At 28.8% G+C, this 21,696-nt stretch overlaps 1 protein-coding gene across 4 annotated transcripts; it reads right to left on the bottom strand.

Annotated features, from left to right (window-relative positions):
• Window positions 1–6,626: 6,626 nt before the first annotated feature.
• Window positions 6,627–13,725, bottom strand: LOC127253078 (uncharacterized). Of its 4 annotated transcripts, none has more exons than XM_051277506.1 (6): window positions 13,532–13,725; window positions 10,631–10,864; window positions 9,444–9,730; window positions 9,275–9,364; window positions 7,226–7,590; window positions 6,627–7,151 (listed from the first exon to the last, which is right to left on the bottom strand). In XM_051277506.1, exons 2-6 carry the CDS (start codon window positions 10,821–10,823, stop codon window positions 6,887–6,889), a joined length of 1,200 nt encoding a protein of 399 aa, XP_051133463.1. In that variant the 5' UTR covers window positions 10,824–10,864; window positions 13,532–13,725; the 3' UTR covers window positions 6,627–6,886. The 4 variants fall into 4 exon arrangements, with proteins under 4 accessions (XP_051133463.1, XP_051133465.1, XP_051133466.1 ...); XM_051277508.1 differs by lacking the exon at window positions 13,532–13,725 and adding an exon at window positions 13,317–13,393; XM_051277509.1 differs by lacking the exon at window positions 13,532–13,725 and adding an exon at window positions 10,012–10,039 and having other exon boundaries at window positions 10,631–10,776.
• Window positions 13,726–21,696: the final 7,971 nt, after the last annotated feature.

Raw genomic sequence — 21,696 nt, 5'->3', positions numbered from 1 at the left:
AGAATGCTCTATCTTTTTTATTAATCAAACATATCCAGATTTGAAGGAAATGCATAAAGATCATGTATTTCTTCAAGAAAGAGCGATTTTGGCGCCGAAAAATGAAGATGTTGATGAAATAAATACAATGATGCTCTTCATGTTTCTTGGTGATCTTCACGAATTCTATTCATCTGATTCTTTATGTATAGGTGGAGAAACTGATACAGACTAATGCTTATATCCCCAAGAGGTTATAAATTCTTTGAAAGTTTCTGGTATACCAAATAATATTTTGAAACTTAAAATAGGAGCATCGATTATCCTATTAAGGAATCTAAATCAGTTATTGGGTTTATGCAATGGTACACGATTGACTATTGTAAAACATGGTTCAAAAGTACTTGAAGCTCAAATAATGACAGAATCACGGGTCATTGAACATGTCTTTTTTATACAACGGATTGTATTTACTACGATAGAGACTCAAACAATCATCCCAATAAAAAGAAGACAATTTCCTGTAAAATTAGCATTCGTGATGACAATTAATAAGAGACAAGGACAATCTTTGAAGAAAGTTGGTTTATATCTTCCGAATCTTTATTTAGTCATGGACAGTTATATGTTGCATTATCTAGGATATGAGATCATTCGGGATTAAAGATCTTGATTTGTAATAAATTAAGTATATCGGATCACTGTACCAAAAATATTGTTTACCAGATGGTGTTAGATGCAATAAAATGTTGATTGTTATTTAATTTCTAACAAATTACATATTCTTCGGTATTATATGTTACTTATTAGTTATATTATTTTACTAGTGTGTTGACCCGTGTGTTGCACGGTTTGTATAAATTATTGAAATAAAATTAGATAAATAGCTTATTATATTGGTAAATATCTTACGGGAAGATACAAATATTTTTCAAACCAATCAACAATTAATACAAAATTCACTATGTGGCGATTTCTCAGTCGTGCCCATGAAGGTGGAGCTGGTACTATAAATATATAAACACGATCTATAAAAATGTCAATAAACTTCTGTGTTAATGATGCTCCATTTTCCTGTCATATATTTAAATCAATTATTAATATGGTAAATTAATTAACAATAAAGTAATGTATATGTATACGTGTATATATATAATATATCCGATCTTGTAAATCTTTAAAATAAGATGGATGACATCGAAAGATGAACTCAAATTGTTTGTGTGACAAATTTAAATTTATATTTCCGGTACCATCTTTCACAGTCAAGTTAACATCATATTTACATTGAAAATTGTATATAAAATATAAATATAATATAAATAAAATATTGCGATGTATTTATAAATTTGATGATATATATTAACTTAAATTTGCTTCAACTGTATCGCTGCAATACATACATACCATCTTTGTGAAGTGAGTTTCACATAGATTTATGCAATTGTTATATGTGGCAGTCCAGAGAATTTGAACATTAATATGCTAAATTCCTCTAATAATACGAAAAAATTTGATCTTTATATAAAAAATAAGAAAATTAAAATTATGAGTTGAATAAATTAGTTATAAAAATAAAGTAAAAAAAACTTATTCCTAGTTGATGTTTGAAGTCACCTATGCGAATTCCTTTTGCATTTGAAATTTGAATTAATTTTGAGGTGGGTAATGAATTCTTGTAAGCAAACAATGATACCAATATTTGTGGTTTTTTTTTTTTTTTTATCATTGTTGTACATAATAATAATAATGCATACCAAGAAAGCAGTGAATCTTTCCGTTCATGTTCGCAATTATTGTATATTTTTGTGAATCGTTCGGTTTAAAAAAAGTAATGCACAATAACAACAACAACAATAATAACAACAATAACAACATTAATAATAATAATAAGGGTAAACTGTTTTTTTTAGTCCCGTAACTAGACCCTTTATCATTTTCGTCATGTAAGTGGAGTCTGTCGCAAACTAGTCCCATAAGTAAAATTTTTTCGCTTTTTTAGTCTTCCGGCGCCGGAAACACCCGCGTGGCTCGCCGAAGGTGACGTGTCCACCAGGTGTCCCGCCAGGTCAGGGACACCTGGCAGACACGTGGATTTATTTATTTATTTTTAATTTTTTAATTTTTTTTAAAAATTGGATCAAATAAAAAAAATAAAAAATACAAATAAAATTTAAAATAAGTTTTAAAAACAATTATAAAAAATGAAAAAATAAATAAAAAATCAACGTGTCAGCCAGGTCAGCGATACCTGGCGGACACGTCACCTCCGGCGAGCTAAGCGGGCATCTCCGGCGCCGGAGGACTAAAACATCGAAAATTTTTCACTTATAGGACTAGTTTGCGACAGGCTCCACTTACGGGACTAAAATAATAAGGAGGTCTAGTTACGGGACTAAAAAAATAATTTACCATAATAATAATAATAATAATATCAATAATAATAATAATAATAATAATAATAATAATATCAGTAATCATAATAATAATATCAATAATCATACCAAATGAGTCTTTTACAATAACTGTGCATACTGCAATGACATTGTTATGTTGAAAATCTTGAAATAATATTTGTCATTCCAGCATTGCTAATTGATCATATAAAATCATCCGTACAACTGACATACTCATTATTATTATAAGTATAAAATATGTTAGGTTTATTTAACATAAATATATATTAATAATTAATATATATATTTATAAGTAATACCTTGTATCTAGAAGAAAAATCTCTCTGGTAAGTTGTCCGTAATAATTATGGAATGAAGGCGCCGCATATGCAACAATGTCAAATATATCTACATTGTTTCATGTATTAGAGAAAAATGAAAAAATAAAAAATATAACTAAATTAAAAAAAATAGAATTTCATACCAAATAGTTGTGTTTCATCATACGCATGTCGACTTAGATTTCAAAAGCTCGATATGTTGAAGAAGTGGCGAGGGTACTCGTTATTAGGAGCATTTATTTTTTCTAATATTGAATTTTGCCCTAACAACAATCTATATGAATGCAGAAGAAATTTATAAGTTTGTGGGGCCATTATAATTTTTACATTATATATTCTATATAAATCTCCTTCGCGAAGAGTAGTGGCAGAAATGACATTGTCAGCATCAAATATAACTCCTTCCATGTAAAATCCCTAAAAGAAAGTTATACCTTGATGTGGACACGACTAGTCTAATTATTTTATTCTTGTAAGTTAAACTTGTGAACTAAGTAATTCTTATCGGTTGTACTTTAATGTTATAGTCTTCACCGGTGGGCGTTAATGAATCTAAATTCTTGCATATGATATTTGATGTGCCTGCATAATTTAATCAATATTCTAATTATTATTATTATTATTATTATTATTATTAATGTTGTTATTGTTGTTATTATTGTTGTTGTTTTTGTTATTGTGGAATATTTTTTTTTTCAAACCGAGCTATTAACAAAAATATACAATAATTGCGAATAATTCAGAAGCACTATTTTATTAGCAGACAGAATGAACGAAAAGATTCACTGCTTTCTTGGTATGCATTATTATTATTATTATTATTATTATTATTATTATTATTATTATTTTTGTAGGTACAACAATGATAAAAAAACCAAAAATGTTGGTATCATTTTTTGGGTACGAATTCATTACCCACCTCAAAATTAATTCAAATTTCAAATGCAGAAGGAACTTGATTTCAAATATTAACCAGTAATAAGTTTTCTTTACTTTATTTTTACAATTAATTTATTCAACTCATAATTTTAATTTTCTTATTTTTTATATAAAGGTTAAAATTTCTGTATTATTAGACAAATTCAGCATATTGATATTTAAACTCTCTGGACTGCCACTTGTAACAATTGCATAAATCTATGTGAAACTAACTTCACAAAAATGGTATGTATGCATTGCAACGATACAGCTGAAACAAATTTAAGATAATATATCATCAAATATATAAATACATCGCAATATTTTATTTATATTATACTCCCTCCGTCCAAGCTAAAAGTATACAATTACTTTTGCCGCAGAGATTAAGGAATAATAGTATTTTAATTATAGTGGGTAGGTAAAAGTAGTAAAATGACATTTTTATCCTTACTTTTTTGGTATAAAAGTAATGATGTGATGTAAAGTAGGGGTATTTGTGGAAAAAATGAAATATTTAATGAAATAGTTACTTTGTGATTGGACGTCCCATAATAGAAATGTGTATACTTTCTGACTGGACGGAGGGATTATTTATATTTTATATACAATTTTCAATGTAGATATGATGTTAACTTGACCGTGAAAGATGGTACCGGAAATATAAATTTAAATTTGCCACACAAACAATCTGAGTTCATCTTTCGATGTCATCCATCTTATTTCAAAGATTTACAAGATCGGGTATATTATATATATACATATATACATATATTACTTTATTATTAATTATTTTACCATACTAATAATTGCTTTAAATATATGACAAGAAAATAGAGTATAGTTAATGCAGAAGTTTGTTGACACTTTTATAGACTGTGTTTATATATTTATAGTACCAGTTCCACCTTCATGGGCACAACCGAGAAATCGCCACATAGTGAATTTTGTATTAATTGTTGATTGGTTTGAAAAATCTTTGTATATTCCCGTAAGATATTTACCAATATAAAAAACTATTTATCTAATATTATTTCAATAATTTATACAAACTGTGCAATGTACGAATCAACACACTAGTTACATTATTAATTGAATCTATTTTGATATTCGTAAACTGATTTTCTACTGTTTAAATATAAATATTATACTATCAATAATTTTCTCAATTTCTTTGTCGCATGTTAATTTATTTCTTCAATTAAATAAATTATATCAAATCTACTTTAACGTTATATTTATAATTGTTTACATATTAATATATAAGTTATAAAATACTATATTTATATAACTGACAATTAAAAATATTTTATATTTTATTTTTACAATATTTAGTTACTTTATTTTAATATGTAGATTTTTTGTTATTTGCTATTAGAAATTATAAAATATTATAATGTTATTTTCTAATATATATTATAAAAAAATAATTATTTCCCTCTTATAAGAAAATTACGATATTTGAATCTTAATTATTATATCAATACATAGAAAATGACAGAAATACTTATATTAGTCTTTTATAATATAAATATAATGACATTTGTGAAGTAAATATAGTGATATTTTTAATATTAGATATATTTTATTATGTTAATATTATTGATTAATTTATTATTTTATTACACTTAATTTTTAATAAAATTATTCTATTTTGTTCCTTTTAAAAATAAAATTTATGTAATAACTCTTTGGAGTGGACTTATGTCTTTGACTTGTAATAAAACTTATATATAAAAATATATTAATAATTTTATTTTACCTTAATTTTAAGAAATATATATTTTTTACAGATAAAATATATATAAGACTTAATAATTTCAATCACTTTGAAATTTTGTTAATATAAAATTATAATTTAACAAAAATAAAATATATTAAAATAATTATTATTTCTTTTGTCCACAAAATGCTCATTTGGGTTAGACAATAGCATTATATCCATTGATTGTCACGTAAAATAAAAATATTAGTAAATTAATAAAATTAAAAAAAAAAAACCATTTAATAAATTGAGCAAGTAGTTATAATATTTTTATAAATAAATATAATATTATAACATATAATTAAAAACTGTGTAAAACTATTTATATAAATGAGAAGTGAATATTTTTTATAGATATATATATATTTAGAGAATAATAATAATTTGACAAATCAAGCCGGTAAAACTATTAAATAAATTAAAAAAATTATTAAATAAATTAATTGTTAAACACCTCCAAAGATAAATCAAAATTTATCCTTGCCTCATGTCACCTGCTACACATCATTAGTCTAGTGTGATTTGTTTCTCGGGCCTAAGTTGCAGGGTATTAGGTTCGACCGGGGGTTTATCGAGTGCGCACACGTCATTAAAAAAAAAAAAAAAAAAAAAAAAAAAAAAAAAAATCCTTGGCTAAGAGACATGACAAATTAAATATAAGGAGAAAGACTAATCAGATCCTACTGAAAATATCAGCATGAAATTTATTATTTTTTTTAAAAAAAAAACGATACTATTATATTATAAATACAACACAAAAATTTAAATTCATAAATTTTCTCTAACTTGCCTACATCTAGACTATACATTTAAATTCATCAATCTATATAGCTGCCCATGTTATTTTTTATTGTTTTTATTAACAATTGAGATTTTAATTTGAATTTTGATACCATATTTTATAATAAAAATAAATATTTTTATTAAAAATCATAAATATTGAACAGTAGTGATTTAAATTTTTAAATTTAAAATCAACAAATAATACTATAATGTTATACATATAAGTCAAAGTGATGCATAAAATTCTTATATTGAAATACAAAATAAGAGTTCTACGCACATTTTTTATCAACACAAATGTTAATTTAATAAAATTCATACAAAAAATTTCTTGTAGTTATATTAAAATAGAAATGATATATTAGTACTTATGCTGAACTTTATAGACCAACAGAATTTAAAGCTCAAAAAAAAAAAAAAAGATCTTGTAACTATAATACAAAAAATAAAAATAAAAATGGCACATTTTATTCAAACACTAAAATAATACTTACTATGATGCAAATTCCATCATATGTAAAATTGGACCAAGATTGAATAATTAAAATCATATATCCAGAGTGGAGAACACATCTAAAGCACAAATTTGGCAGACCATAATACCAATGTAAGTTGTAATGTCTCCATATCAATTGTTTTAAATGAACATCTAAGCATAAGCATGGAATATTTCTACAGATACAGATATTACCGTTGATGTGGTGTCAACCAAGCCACTGCTCACAGCGACGATCCCCACTGCCTCCAACAGAATGTCGAATGCTGATCTTCTCAGTTGAGTATTTCTGCTGGAGCCATTCGAATGCGCTCACATCCAGCTTGCCAGATACAGACTTTCCTTGCTTTCTACGGTTGAGCTGTTCCCGGATAGAATTCCAAAGTTTCTCAATGGCATCCCTCTGTCGGGCGGTGAATCTTGATATATTATCAAATGCGTGCTTCGCTAGGATGTCAATCGCTGTTTGGCACCTGCAAACCACATGTAAGCTGCATTAGAAAATTTCATAGAGGACTCATGAACAGTGGGTGGAAAGCCGATTAACCATGGGGTTTTGTATCTCTTGGCTGCAATCTCTAAACAAGAAATCAGTGCTTCTCTCCGTGACTTGAGAATTCTCCGGTTATATACTTCATCATCTTGTCTGCTGTTGGATGGAACCTCCTTCGCCTCTCTTTTCTCTGCCTTTGTAGGTGCATTCGATATTAGAGCATCCAATCCAAAAGGATCTAGCTCTTCTTCATCATGACCATGAGACCTAACAGGTGAAGGTTCCTTGTTTAACTGTGCATCTGCACTAGCATCATCAATCTCATCTTCAAGGGCCGTGGCTTCTTCGACATCATCATCTTTATTTGAAAATGGAAGAGCAGATATGGCTTCTTTGATTCTCCCAGTAGCTTTTGAGAACTAAAAATAAAAATAAAAATCCAAATATAAGCCATGTCTGAGATCCAGTCCCATTGCTGGAGAAACAAAAGATAACATTAAAGCCAAATGTCATCATAATTATTAGTATCATATATTCATGGTGAGGTAACAACTAGTAAGTTGACACAATGTTTATACATAAGAGATACGATTAATTTGAAAATAGAATATCATGCAATAACCATATATTTATATGGAGAATGTTACTTTCAACAGTCTACCATTTGAACTACACACCACACATGTATGGCATCCCAAATCCATAGAGAGATGAATTTTTTCAAAGTTGCAAGTTATCCAGAGTACACTTTGTTATTTAATACCAAGAAGGCAGAACATTCGACAGCCAAATCTTAAGAATAAAAATGTCACAAGAACACTGGGTAAATCTAGACAAATAACAGAATGTCTTACAACCAATAACAGAATGTCTTACAAGTGTGTGAACATCCACTTCTCAGAACAGCTAATTCAGCGAACAGGAGGAATACTTTAGACAATTCCGAGAAAATTCAGAGGAGAGTATGACACAAGATTCAGTTTTAACATTGGATTAAGCCTCATAATTTATATACTGAAAGTTACACAATAGACTCATGCTGAAGTATAACTGAACAAATGCTCACAAGGATAGCAAAATCCTTTCATAGCTAATCCAGTACATAAGCTACATTAAAAGGCACACACAAAATGATGGAATATCATTTCTTATCCAGTACTAAAGGCCAGCCTATCAGGATGACTAGTCTCCTGTCAACAGGGAAGGTATTCTTTCAAAATTAAACAACAAAGGTCTTTCAAGTGATTCAGTGTTTATTTTTATTTTGCACACAATGTTAAATACATGCATTGTCATAGAAGCATTTTGCTTATTTGGGCATCTTAAAATATGTGAGTTTAGAAGGATGGCTCATAAATATTGAAAACATGCTTGGAGAAAGAAAGAAGCATGTTAAATTAAAGTGAACGGAAGAATAAAAAACAAGAAAAGATCAAGCTTTAAATATTTAAGCAACACATCATAACTTATCGCCTTAATGAGAGAAAACAGTTCAATTTCAAACAAAACAGCCATATCAAGTGCAACACCACAACCATCATACTTCAAAACAGGCTTCTCAGAACTAAACAGAGAGAAATGATAGCATTTGCATCAAGCTTATATTGAATTGATTCTTGCACAGTACTTATAAGACAAAACTATTGTTAGATATTTAATCACTACATCTGTAGAACCTCATGAATTATGGTAAAAAAAAAAGAAAGAAACATATCCATAGAGATGAAGAAATATTATTTTCCCAACACATTGCACACCCTCCCTCCCACACTTCCCTAAAGGGGTGAATACCATCCATCCATAACTTGGATACTATAGCTTGAAAATGAACTTTTTCTAGGTTGATCATCAATCAACTTGTTACATTTATTGCATATATCCAAATGACAAAGGCACTGCAATATTTAGGTACTCTTACAGGGGTATACATGCTCCGAAACAGGTTACACATTAAGAAGTTAGATGGTAAAAATATACCATATATTTTATAAAGCCAAGATGAAAAAACAAAAAAAACCCATAGAAGTGAATAAGAGCATAAGACATAATAGTGACTGACTGAACACAACCACCACAAGGTTCAATAAAAGTATCAAAGCTCACCACAAAGCTGTCATCTGTGAAAAGATCATTTGCCCAAACTGCCCGAATTATCCACAACTCTAACAGATCTTGTTGCTTCTTGCTAAGGCACTGCAGGTTAGATTTTTATTTAGTAATAATAGGACCTCATAGACAGTAGAGATGTAACCACATGAACTTGAAAGCTTACATCAGCTACATCTTGAGCTGCAGAGAACAGAGCATGATAGTCAGCTCGTAAAGTGGGTTCATTACAAGCGGTCAATGACAACATGGCAGCTTCAAGTATGGCAAAGAACTGATCTTTAGTTGCCTCCTGGAGGCTGCCAGCTTGAATAAGCTGTATGGCTAGCTTTGATGCCTTTCTGAACTTTGATGGGTTCTTTATGTGGGAAGATATTTTCTGCATGGCATCAATTACTTGTTTTTCAGAGGCATCCGTTGTTGTTTTGAATCTCAGACGTTTTGCAGGAGCAGCTGCATTTTAGACAAGTCACTTGGCAGTTACTTGTATAAGCACACTTTAATAAGCATAATTGTGGCAAGATGTTATTAACACAGGATCCCCTTAAGTGTGTATTACTGAAAACATCATTTTCAGGAGAATAAAGGGAAACATATTCCATTAACAATCTTCTGCAACTATTTACAAGGAAAGAAATAATAATGAAATAGTTCGGTTACATGCACCAAAAATATCATTTAAAATCAAAATGAGTACAGAAAAAAAAAAAAAAAAAAAAAAAAGGTATGTTTACCTATTCCTGATTCAATAATGGTCTGAAACTGCCAAATCCAACATGAATCAGTAAAGTTTCATCAATTATTTGAAACATTAACTGTCAACAATACAATGAAAAGAAACTCAAAGACAAAAATCATGAAATATCAGAAAAACCTAAAAGCAATCTCCTAAATATTATGTGTGTTTTTTGTGTTTGGGATCTTGTTTCCACACTAGCAAAGTAGCAATCTACATTAAAATATTCTCACATATAAAATACCACATCCGATAACTATTTTCCAATCAAAAGATCACATCTAAAACCTCCTTCCTTCAAAACATCGCATGCAATACTTATTTTTCATGTATAATACATTCCAAACCTTTTTTTTTTATTTAAAATATACATTCAAAACCTATTTTCCATTAAAAACTTCAAATCCAAAAAACCTCAAAATAACAATCACACCTCTGTTTAAATTTAAGAGGGCAGAAAGAGAACGTACCATCACCTTTCTCCCCCAAAAATACATAACCTAACATTTCATATATTCCTAAACTTAAGACACAAGCTTCAGTGGAAACAAATTTCAAAATAGGGCACAATCACATACGGCTAGAAGCAAGACGAGTAATAGAAAAATTTTAAGAACCTTCAGATTGTGATTCAGGCAGGAGCTTTGGGCGCTTGAGAGCACTCTTTAGTGCAGATCTTGGGAGCGGAAGGCATTCTGATGGTGGCGGTTGGGAAGGTTCTTCACAGGTATTGTTACTTGAAGAATGTACAGTTTGTTGTGGTTGTGCAGCCGTTGGGGGTGGCAAATCTTGAAAAAGGTCGCCAGCCATTAGTAATATGTCCCTTCACGCTTTTTAAAGCTGGTGAAACCCTAAGTAAAACAAAGGGGACGCAAGTCACAATACATCATCATCTACATACACTTGCAACGATAAAGATACACATTCAAAGCTCATGTCTACACATTATTAACTATATAGTTATAGGTTTGATGTTGTGACAAATAATTACAGAAAATATATAAATTAGATTTTGTATAACTGTAAAAGTAAAAAAAAATTGTAATTTAAAATACAATAAGAAAATAATAAAATACATTGAAAAATACATATAAAAAGAAAGGCATTATAATTATTGCATTTTACAACAAAAATACAAGGGTGTGTTTAGTTTGTGTTTTGTCTTTACAAAGTTGATGTAATGTTTTGGGAGAGCAAACAATGTATTTCTATAGGAAATCGTTGGGAATATACAATAAAGAAAATTTGAAAGAGAGAGCTTGAGGTTTATCATGTGTGTGTAGTTGCATGTGTGTGTGTGTGTATAAAGACTGCAGATGGTTAATTTCCATCTGCACTCTGACTGGAATCCCACATTCGTATTTAGTGAACTAATAAATTGAACAATAAGTGCCATATGACAACAATGCTTCCCAGCTTCCTCAATCTCTGTAGCCTTAATTCACTTTACTCCCCAGCATTTCAGGGGTTGTTACCACCCCGCCACCATGCATTAACTAGCTCTCCAAGCTTTTCAATACAGGAATTCCATCAAGCACCACATATTGACATTGAATTCAAAGGAGGAAATTATCTTCTCAAATCACAAGGCTCTAATCTTCAAATATACATTATAATCTATTTCCACCTCAAGCCCAGCACTTCATTCTTCTGCTACACATGTCAGGAGAGGTCTATTGTAGAGTAAGCCTGCGTCCATGCACCATTATACATCGTCTTGAAGAAGGTGGCGGCGGCTCCATGGCTTCGAAAAGCTGATTAACCATATCTCGGCTAAGATTAATCATAGTTATCATGCCTGTGCTAAAACTCGGGAAAATTCTTTCAAGCCACAATTCCACAATACCATTTTGTGACTTCAACAAAATTTTGGTTCAATTCTTGCCACTTGTTAAAGAAAACATCCATCACCTACAGCATCTCTATCCTTGGTTGGGATGTTTATTTTTTTGTTTTTTTCTTCTTGTCAGCAATGGTACCACTTTCAGCATGTAAATAACATAATCCTTGAGGGCCTTACTGAGACTAGTGGAAACTTAGTTTAGCTATCTAGATAATTGACCAAGGATGTGTGTAAAGAGTCATATCACTGAAGAGAATGCAGGAAATGAGAGAAAGTTGCATCTTGCAAGTAAAGTAGAGCAGAACAAGCAGACTAAAAAAATTTAGGCTTGGTTAGTCAAACTCTGCTAGCCATCTTGGATCTTGAATTCATACTCTGCGGCCTCAAGCATTTTGTGGCTCCATACCTCCTTGAGAATCAGCTAGTGTCACTACATATTCATTGGAAGTCACTGTCTCGCTATAGGGCCCCATCCAAAAAGGTAGTATCACCCTGATCCACACTCTTTAGCACAAAGAGATCCCAAAATGCCATTAAATCTTTTGTTTTATGGACCCACAAGGCGACTCCTAGATAGCAACTTCACTACAACTCTTGTTAGTGGTTCCTCTCACTAATCATCCATTAAGTCCTAGTGGTTTGCCCAAACAAAATCCTCCAATGATAATGGATTGTTGCCACTACCCCATGTTCTGCCTACTGAAAGTAAGCTTGGAAACAAGCTAAAGGAGAGTCAAATACAGGAAATTGAAGCCATGTAGCAATTATTCTTTTGGCTTCTAATAATTCAGCTAACTTTTGGCCTTGGCTAGGAAAGATTCTGCTTCACAAAGTGCAGAAGTCAAGAAACTTCATCTTCATAATTGCTTTCATGTGCAAATGCCAATCCACAAACAATTTTCTTTGCTAGAGGAAAAATAAAATCCGAGTCCACAAAGATTCCACTTTCTAACCCAACAGGCTCGATACTACTTTCATCCCTCTATCTTTTCCCTTATAGGAATTGACTGTATTCTCCTCACCAGCAAACAGAGTTGGTTGAAACAGAACAGACCTGGCTTCCTTGATCCCAACCTATCATATGAATCTTAATTACTGCCACCAGTGACAAATACACTATAAAAGCATATCCTTATGCCTGACCACACTTCTGTAGGCACTTTCCATGAAATTCACCAATTCAAGCCTTCCCATCGCTCAAGACACATCTATCTAACATTCTTCCTAAAGAAGTTAGACTAACCATCATGTAATGACTACGTTCCATTATAAATCTTGAAAAAGAATTATGCGAACAGATAATAAATATATGCTATGGTATAATTCACATACATATGCATATAATGTAAGTAACGGTGGATGCGAAGTGTGAAATCAGAACAAATAACAAACAGACTATCGAAATCGTAAATTCATTCGAAGTGGCTAAACGTAACGATTCAGCTATTAAGAACCCTCACTTGAGAAAGAAATATCAGAAAAACGAAGTTGGCCCCCGCAATGTATGGAAGAGACCTTCATTCTAAGTGCACAATAGAAATTAATCTTCCAATCAATCTAAAATAATCAAAAGTAACAACAAACAATTCAAACCCTAGATAACATAGCAGCCGGCATCGAAAATTTGATAACAGAACAAAAAAAAAGAAAAAATAGTCTTAAGGATTGAACTTACAACGTAACTGTAGAACGGCGACAACTAAGCTGCCCTGGCCTGTCCTGTGTTGGAGGAAAACGTCGAAGACCGAAGAAGAAAAATACGACTAAAAGCCGGAAAAGATGACGGTAGGACAAAATTTTCCGGAGTTGGGTAGTGACAAGGAAACGAATCTGGTCTTGGCTCCGGAACCAGACTGGATTCGAATGGTAAAATGTACCAAGAATAAAATACAGGCTACGCACTTGCCCAGCCGGTTTCGAACCGCCGGTTCTCCCGTTTCAAACTGGCGGTTCTGGTACATCGAACCGAAACCAAAACCGAAACCGGTTTTTTTACGGTTCGATTTCGGTTTTCATTTTTCTTCAAATCGTAAACTGCTGGTTCGAACACCCGTTTAGCGTTTTTTTTTTTTTTAATACTCCTCTATTATCCAAATTTATTTTCAGTTTATTTATTTATATTTTTTCTTTTTCATTCAAATTTATTTATTTTTTTTTATAAAATAGTACCACTTTTCTTTTACTTTTTTTTTTTTTTTAATCGTGTCCGATCAAATAAACATAAATTTATATGATAAAGAGAGTATATATTAATCTCACAGTCTGGCACAAGCAGCAGCAGGCAAGGGGCGGATGTACGTGGAAGATTTTGTGTAAAATTCTACTATTTAGAAAAAAAAAAATTATCTTACAAACATCTAATTATATTGAAATAATAAATTAATTTTTAATACTACTATAATATACAAAATTAAAAAATAGTTGTGTAATTGGATGTTTGTAAGAGGAAATTTTTTTTATAAATGATAAAATTTTAGACAAAACATTTCAAAAGAATATATCTTATAAATTTTTAATTTGAATTAAAATTGATAGTTTTTTATTATATTATAATTACTATTAATTTTGTCCATTTTAACTATATCAACTATTTTAAATTCAAAATATTTTTTTTTAAAAAAAATATATATAACCAAAAAATAAAATTTTAAACTAAAATAGAAATGTACATGGCCGTGTATAATTGTATATGGTCATGTAACAACATGACCATGTAATTATATATTGAAATATACATGGTCATGTAACAATATGGCCGTGTACTTTCCAGCTCAACTGCCACGTCACCTCCGTCATGTCCACGTCAGCAATTTCCGTTAGTTTTTTTAACGGTGAGACCAAAATTGATTGAAATTGTTCATATTTGGACTAAAATTAATGAGTTTTTTTTATATTGAGACCAAAATTGATAAGTTTTGATTATATTGTGAACAAAATTGATTTTTTCCCAAAAAGAAATGTGTAAGTTAACCGGGACAGGTGAAAATAAAAAAATGTATATATTAAGGCGGAACGAAGAGAATATTTGTTCATATTTTTTATATTAGCTATTAGAAGTATGATGACAATATAAAAAATATATTTTTTTTATTAAATTATTAAATCTTCATAAGCTTGCAGAATATATAGCTTATGTTGACGTGTATATATTGGATTTTTTTTAATGCATATCAAACACTCCATCCGTCTCAAAAGTATAGTCTTATTTTGTTGTACACGAGATTTAAGGAATATTGATATTATATTGGTAATTGGTGAAAAGTAAGTATAAATGACTTTTTTGCCCTTCTGAGTGTATTAGTGTAAAAAGTAATGACAATTGTGTAATAATAATGAAAAAGTAGGGATAGTTTTATGGTGATATAGTTATTTATAGAAATGAGACTATTGTTTTGAGACGGACGAAAATGATAAATAAGACTATTGTATTGTGACGGAGGGAGAATTTTTTTTTTAGGATGTTTGATTTCATATCTTGTATTAAAATGTATATTTTATTTCTTTCATAAATTAAAAAACAAAAGTTGCATACTTTTTAGTGTTAGATTTTCTTTATAATTTATTATTATTATTATTATTATTATTATTATTATTATTATTTGTTATTGAGAATTGTAAAAATATTATTAAAATATTTAATTGTATTATTTTGTAAGAAAAAATAATGTACTACATCTACGTTTCGTAAATTTGACTCAATTTTTTTGCATATTTACAAAAAAATGAGATTAAATTTAACGGACGGAGAATATTATTAAGAACTATGATTAAAATTTTGTAAGAATAAACCAATCCATAACTCGTCTATTATATTTATCAATATCAATGTCTAAATTAAGTTTTAAGTTTTATTTTTCGTATTTCCTTTTAAATAATCTTATATAAAGTATTATTAAGATTAAAGAAATTAAAGTCACATTATATTTTATTGTTTAATTATATTTAGATTAATAAAGTTATTATTTTTCTTTTATATTATTATTGTTTTAGTGATTATACAATAATTTTTTAAAAACATTAATCTCAATATATAAAATATTCAGCATAAAAAAAAAGTAAATTATTTTAATTTTTATTTTAGTATATCACTAAATAAAAATAATTAAAACAACAATATATTATAAATATTATATAAATTAATTAACCATCTAATACTATGTTGCTTATACTCTATGCCTAAAAAGAAAAGAAATCAATTGTCAAATCTTTGGAGATCAAACGGTGAGATATTCCTCGTTTGAGGGTTGGATTTCAGGTTTGATCCTCACCTACACAAATATGACCGAACTGGAATACAACGGGGTCAATCATTAAACCATAGGAAGTTCTTTTATCCATATCGAATCCAAATTGGGATTCCTGACCCAGTCAATCAAAAATTTCTTTATTTAAAAATTTGATTTTGTGTGAGACCCTAAATAAGGTTAAAAAATGGTTCAAAAAAATAAAAATAACATAATAATTTAGCATTTTGAAAAAATAAATTCGAAGTGAACCGAAATAACCAAAATTCGAATTCCGGAATTCTAATTTTTATTACTTCTTAAAATTGTACTATATTTTATTTTTTATATTTTTATAATTAATTTATAATATTAAATATATATAATAAATAAATAATAGTATATTAAAATGTAACTAATAATTTTGAGTTTTCATTTGTATTAACATATCCAATATATATATAATATATTTAAAATATTATATTTTAGATTTCAGATTAGTTCAGATTTTTAGTATACCGATCCGAATCAACTCAAAAATTATAAAAAATTCAATTCGGACCAATTCGAAAATCAGAACCAAATTTTAAATTTTCGATTTGATTTGATTTGGATCGAATTTATGGATTTTGAATATTTTGTTTACCTCTAGTGCCGGCCTTCAACATGTCCTGCACCAGTAATTCAATTTCGTCTTTTTTAAGGTGACCAGGCCCGTTCTTGACCTTTATTAGGCCCGGGGCAAAATGAAAATATTGAGCCCTTAAATATATTTCTTATATCATAATAATAATAATAATAATAATAATAATAATAATAGTAATAATAATATATTTTTTAATATAAATGTATTAATAAAATATTTTTTATATATTAAAAGATCAAAATATAAATATAAAATTAATGTGACATATTTAGTATAACATAAAAAATTAAAAAAAAATATTTGATTTAATATTTTTTTAAAAATATTTTTATAAACAATCAAAATCTTTAAAAGAAAATTTTCAAACAAAAATATTTATTAAGGGTCTGTTTCTTTTGATTGGTTTAGGGAAAAATTTGGTTTGAATTTGATATTAAAATAATGTTTGATGAAATATTTGTGAGAGAGAAACGCATAGTCCTAATAGTAAAGATTAAAAAGTTTAGATTAAATAAACAAACTCAATATTTATATAATACACAAATTTTTAAAACTACTACTAAAAAATATAATAAAATATACAAATTTAAACATATAAATATAAAAATAAAAATAATAAGAATACAAAAATATTACTCTATCATATCTTTTTAATTTTACATAATTCACAAAAAATATAAAATCATACAATTAAATAAACACACTAAAACATACAAATAAATAATTTAAAAATTAATGTAAAAATTATTTATTTAAAAAATAATTAAAAAATAATTTTTTATTTAAATTTTATTTTATACATTTTACAAAAAATAAAATAAAATAATAATAATATATATTAATATATAGGAGTATATATATATATATATATTATTGGGGCCCTTATGGGCCCTAGGCAAGGGCCCCTATGGCCCTGGCCTGAAGGTGGCCATACCTATAAGGACGGATGAACATGGACTTGAAATTTGAATCAACTCGATTTGATCGTCAAAAACCTCAGTATGCTCGTCGAGTATGTCATGTACCTCCCATGGTTACATCGGACAATTGTGCCAACCCTCCGCCGAATCCCTTATTATTCTGCCTAGTTGATACAAAGTGCATAATTAGATCATCAGCATTTGAGGTTTCTTTTCTGCATAGAAACCCCCACATCAACACTTAAAATTTTAAAAAATATATATATAAATAGTGAAGTGAAAAATATACTTTATTTTAATTATTTATATATATTAATTATTTTTTAATTTTATAAAATTTTATTTTTTACGAAATAATACCAATATTGATATATTTTTTTCAATAAAATTTTAATTAAATATAATAATTAATAATAATAATAATAAATATTTGCTATAATTTATAAATTAAATTATTAAATAAATAAATATGTATATTAGATAAAATTATTACTATTATTTAAATTATTTTTAAAATAGATAATTTAATAATATGATGGAAAAAAGGAATTAAATTGTGTGTAGATAAATTTATTTGATGTAGGTATAAAATGAAATGAGTTTTTCCGATGACACAGCAGAGAGATAATATGACGTGGAAAAGAAGAAAGAAAAGTAAGAAACACATATTGATTTTCATTGATACCAATGGTCTTAGAATCTCCAAATTTATACAGAATTTGTCCAAGGTGGAAAGACACACAACACAAAGGATAATTTCGACACCGCCCGAAGCGAATACATATAAATCAATATTGACAGCGTATCTCAGTATACTGAAATTGAGAGTTGTCTTTCTGATTCTTATGGGTGTCCGTCTCCCGATTGGACCCCAAATCTTTATGTCTTGTTCGGACTCAACCATGCCAAGAAAACCAAAGAAGAAGACATAAAATTATGGCTAGTGCCATTGTCAATCAGGATCGTTATTGTGCACCATTCGATCACCCTAGAAAGTTGCATAGTCCAACGCTAATCGTTCAAATCAGCTCCCTTTAAAATGCGTATCAAATCGCGCTACCAATGCTAGCGAGAATTCCTCACACGACATTCCTAATTTTCACAACCTTAGCCACATCAACCAGTATAGGGCAACCACCGTCTCACTTCCTTGGCTTGTGGCACACATAGGCGGCGCTAAGGCTCCATTGTGCCATTGGGGTGCACGGGCTATGCAGGATTGCCTCGAACTTTTTCAAGACTATGAATAAATATATTTTTTTAAAAAATATTATCAGCGAACATTTCAATAATAAATTTCATAAAAATAAAAATTATATTAATCATATATATAATAAATTAAATATGTGTGTAGACTGTCAGACCTAGTTTATAATACATATATTGACCATTATAAAACTTTACAATATTTTGACTATTATAAAACCAATAACTCAAAAATAATAATTAAAAATTCTAAAGGCGAGAAATATAAGATTAGAAAAAAAAATTGTTAGAATTTATTAGAATTAGAATTGAATTGGGTAATTGTAAAAAAAAAAAAAAGAGATAAAATTTAAATTAAATTTTAATATATCTAATAATAATTATAGACTTTATAAATATTTACTAATTCTAAAGGGAGTAAGATGAGATTATAGAAAAATTCTTATTAGAATTTAATTTTAGAATTAAAATTAGATTAGGTAATTGTTAAAAAAATTATGAGATAAAGTTTAAAATAAATTTTAATATATCTAATAATAATAGCTAAAATTAAAAAATATGGCACTTCTTGAAGTAGGGGCATGAGCAATTGTTCACGTTGCTCATGCTAAGAGCCGGCTCTGCGGCTATGCAACCCGAGGTACGAAAGGGCCCCCATTCCTCCTTGGTAAGTTCCACCTAGTGAATAGCTTTCCGACATAGGTTTCAAAATCGCTTTCGATACTGTACTCGAAGAAGTTGAAATCTCAACTAACTACGCACTGTTTTCAGCTAACCATGCATTGGTCTCGGCTTGGTCGGCCTCTAACCTATCCAAATGATCACTGTTTGACCTAAGGGTGAGGAAAAAATCGAACCGAACTACTGAACTGAACCGAACCAAATTTCCGGTTAACCGAGCAAATTTGGTTCGAATACAAATACTGCATATTTGATATTTGTTCGGTTTGGTTCAGTTCGATTTCGATTTTTTATATTTTTTTCGATTTCGGTTGACCGAACCGAATATATTTATATATTTAGATTATTATATTTTAATATAATTATATTCAGTTCGATTTTGGTTCGAATATTTGAAATATTAGCAAATATTTTTTATTTTAATTAGAATTTCAATTATTTTTTAATGTATACTTTCTTAATTTCAGTTCATTTCGAATTATTTGCAAATACTGCAAATATTTTCGGTTAATCGAAGTTTTCAGTTTGAATACGGTTTTTGGCTTCAATATTTTGTTCGATTCGATTCAAATATTAAATGTCTGCATATTTGTAAATAACCAAACCGTGCCCACCCCTAGTTCTACCTTGTCATTCAAGCGGGAACACAATCAAAAAAATTGAACCAATTGATAGGTCAATAATAATCAAACAAATTCTCGTCTGCCCAAAAGCATCCCCACATTTGATCCTATTTTCCCAATGAATGAATGAATCTCCAACAAAACCCTAATCCTATTTAGATAGTCTAAGGAGTAATAAAAGCCCAATAATATAAAAATCCATTATAGAAATGTGAAATAATTATTGAAAGATCCTATAAGAAACCCAAGTTTGCAAAAGCAAATGTAAGTCAAGTGCTCATTTTCGGCTAGCGACTGCGAATTCTCATGTCATAAATAAAAAATAAAAAATGTAAGTTCATTCTCGTCTCTTGTACATAAGTAAGGGCCTAGTCCCTTGGTAGTTCTTGAATACTTATTGTACATGAGTAAGGGCCTAGTCCCTTAGTGGTTCTTGAATACTTATTCTTGTTCTTATATCTCGATATAGTAATTAATAAATGACAAATCTAAATATAAAATTATGAACTCTTTGTTTGGAAGCTATCATGAATACAACAATTGATAAGGGATATTAACCACAAACATGATTCTTGGGCACACCTAAGGCGTGACAACCAAACTATTGATGTCAATTGTCACTTTGTATGTAAACAATTCATCTTTACAAAATACTACAAAATACGTAATATGAGAATATTAATTTAAAAAATAGTAAAAATTTTGAATTTGAATAGTTGTATGACGTGATATAAATAGGTATTGATGTGATATTTTGGATGTAAAATTGATTTTTAGTATAATATAAAAAAATGAAAAATAAATGTTTGATTTGATATTTTTTAGAGTAAAAAATGAAATAAATAGTGTATATAAAACCCAATCCCCGAACAAACACACCTAAGAAGTTGAGCACATATATTTATAACAACTTGGGGATATATATTTATATAAACTTCAATATGAAAGAATAATATTGGCTATGTAGTTTAAACTTTAAACATGTTTAAATAATGGAGTAAAATTATCCTTAAAAGTTGCACGGAGCCTCCTTATACTTTAAAAAACGTTGCATGAAATCCCCGCTTTGCAAAAATATAGATAAAAAATCTTCTCATTTCACAAAAAATATAAAAAAGATTTCATGCCAACTTTTTCTAAAATATAATGGAATGACATACAATTTTTAAATACAACAAAATTTACACTGAACTTCGAAAACAATTGAGAATTATGAACAATTTTGACAAATAATGACAAGATTATTGTGTTCATCCATTTCGATAGACTATCCGGTAAACTCCCAATAGAAGTTATTGTAATCTTAGGAATTTCGCCAACATCGAAATACAATGTTGTTGCTTAGTTTTGGTTTAACTTTTTATTTAAATAATATTTTATAAAAAAAAAAAAACTAATATATTTTTTATTAAGACAGTAGGAGCCGAATATTAGTGATCTTGGTTTAAACCAACCAAACAAACCCACTATAAATAAAGTTATAATGTCAGCACTTTATACTAAAAGAAAGTTAGCATTGCCAATCATATTTATTTCCACAC

The sequence above is a fragment of the Andrographis paniculata genome, unplaced genomic scaffold (genome assembly GCF_009805555.1).
Source record: "Andrographis paniculata isolate CXL003 unplaced genomic scaffold, ASM980555v1 Contig49END, whole genome shotgun sequence".
In the NCBI taxonomy this organism is placed as follows: domain Eukaryota; kingdom Viridiplantae; phylum Streptophyta; class Magnoliopsida; order Lamiales; family Acanthaceae; genus Andrographis; species Andrographis paniculata.
This window is presented reverse-complemented; position numbering and strand designations above follow the sequence as displayed.

Excerpts from the sequence above, each read along its gene's own strand:
- LOC127253078 (XM_051277506.1), bottom strand. The coding sequence starts at position 10,823 with ATGGCTGGCGACCTTTTTCAAGATTTGCCACCCCCAACGGCTGCACAA. Across the intron at positions 7,591-9,274 it reads TCACAGATGACAGCTTTGTG|TTCTCAAAAGCTACTGGGAG; the intron begins GTGAGCTTTGAT and ends TTTTATTTTTAG. Across the intron at positions 7,152-7,225 it reads AAGAGATACAAAACCCCATG|GTGCCAAACAGCGATTGACA; the intron begins GTTAATCGGCTT and ends TGTGGTTTGCAG.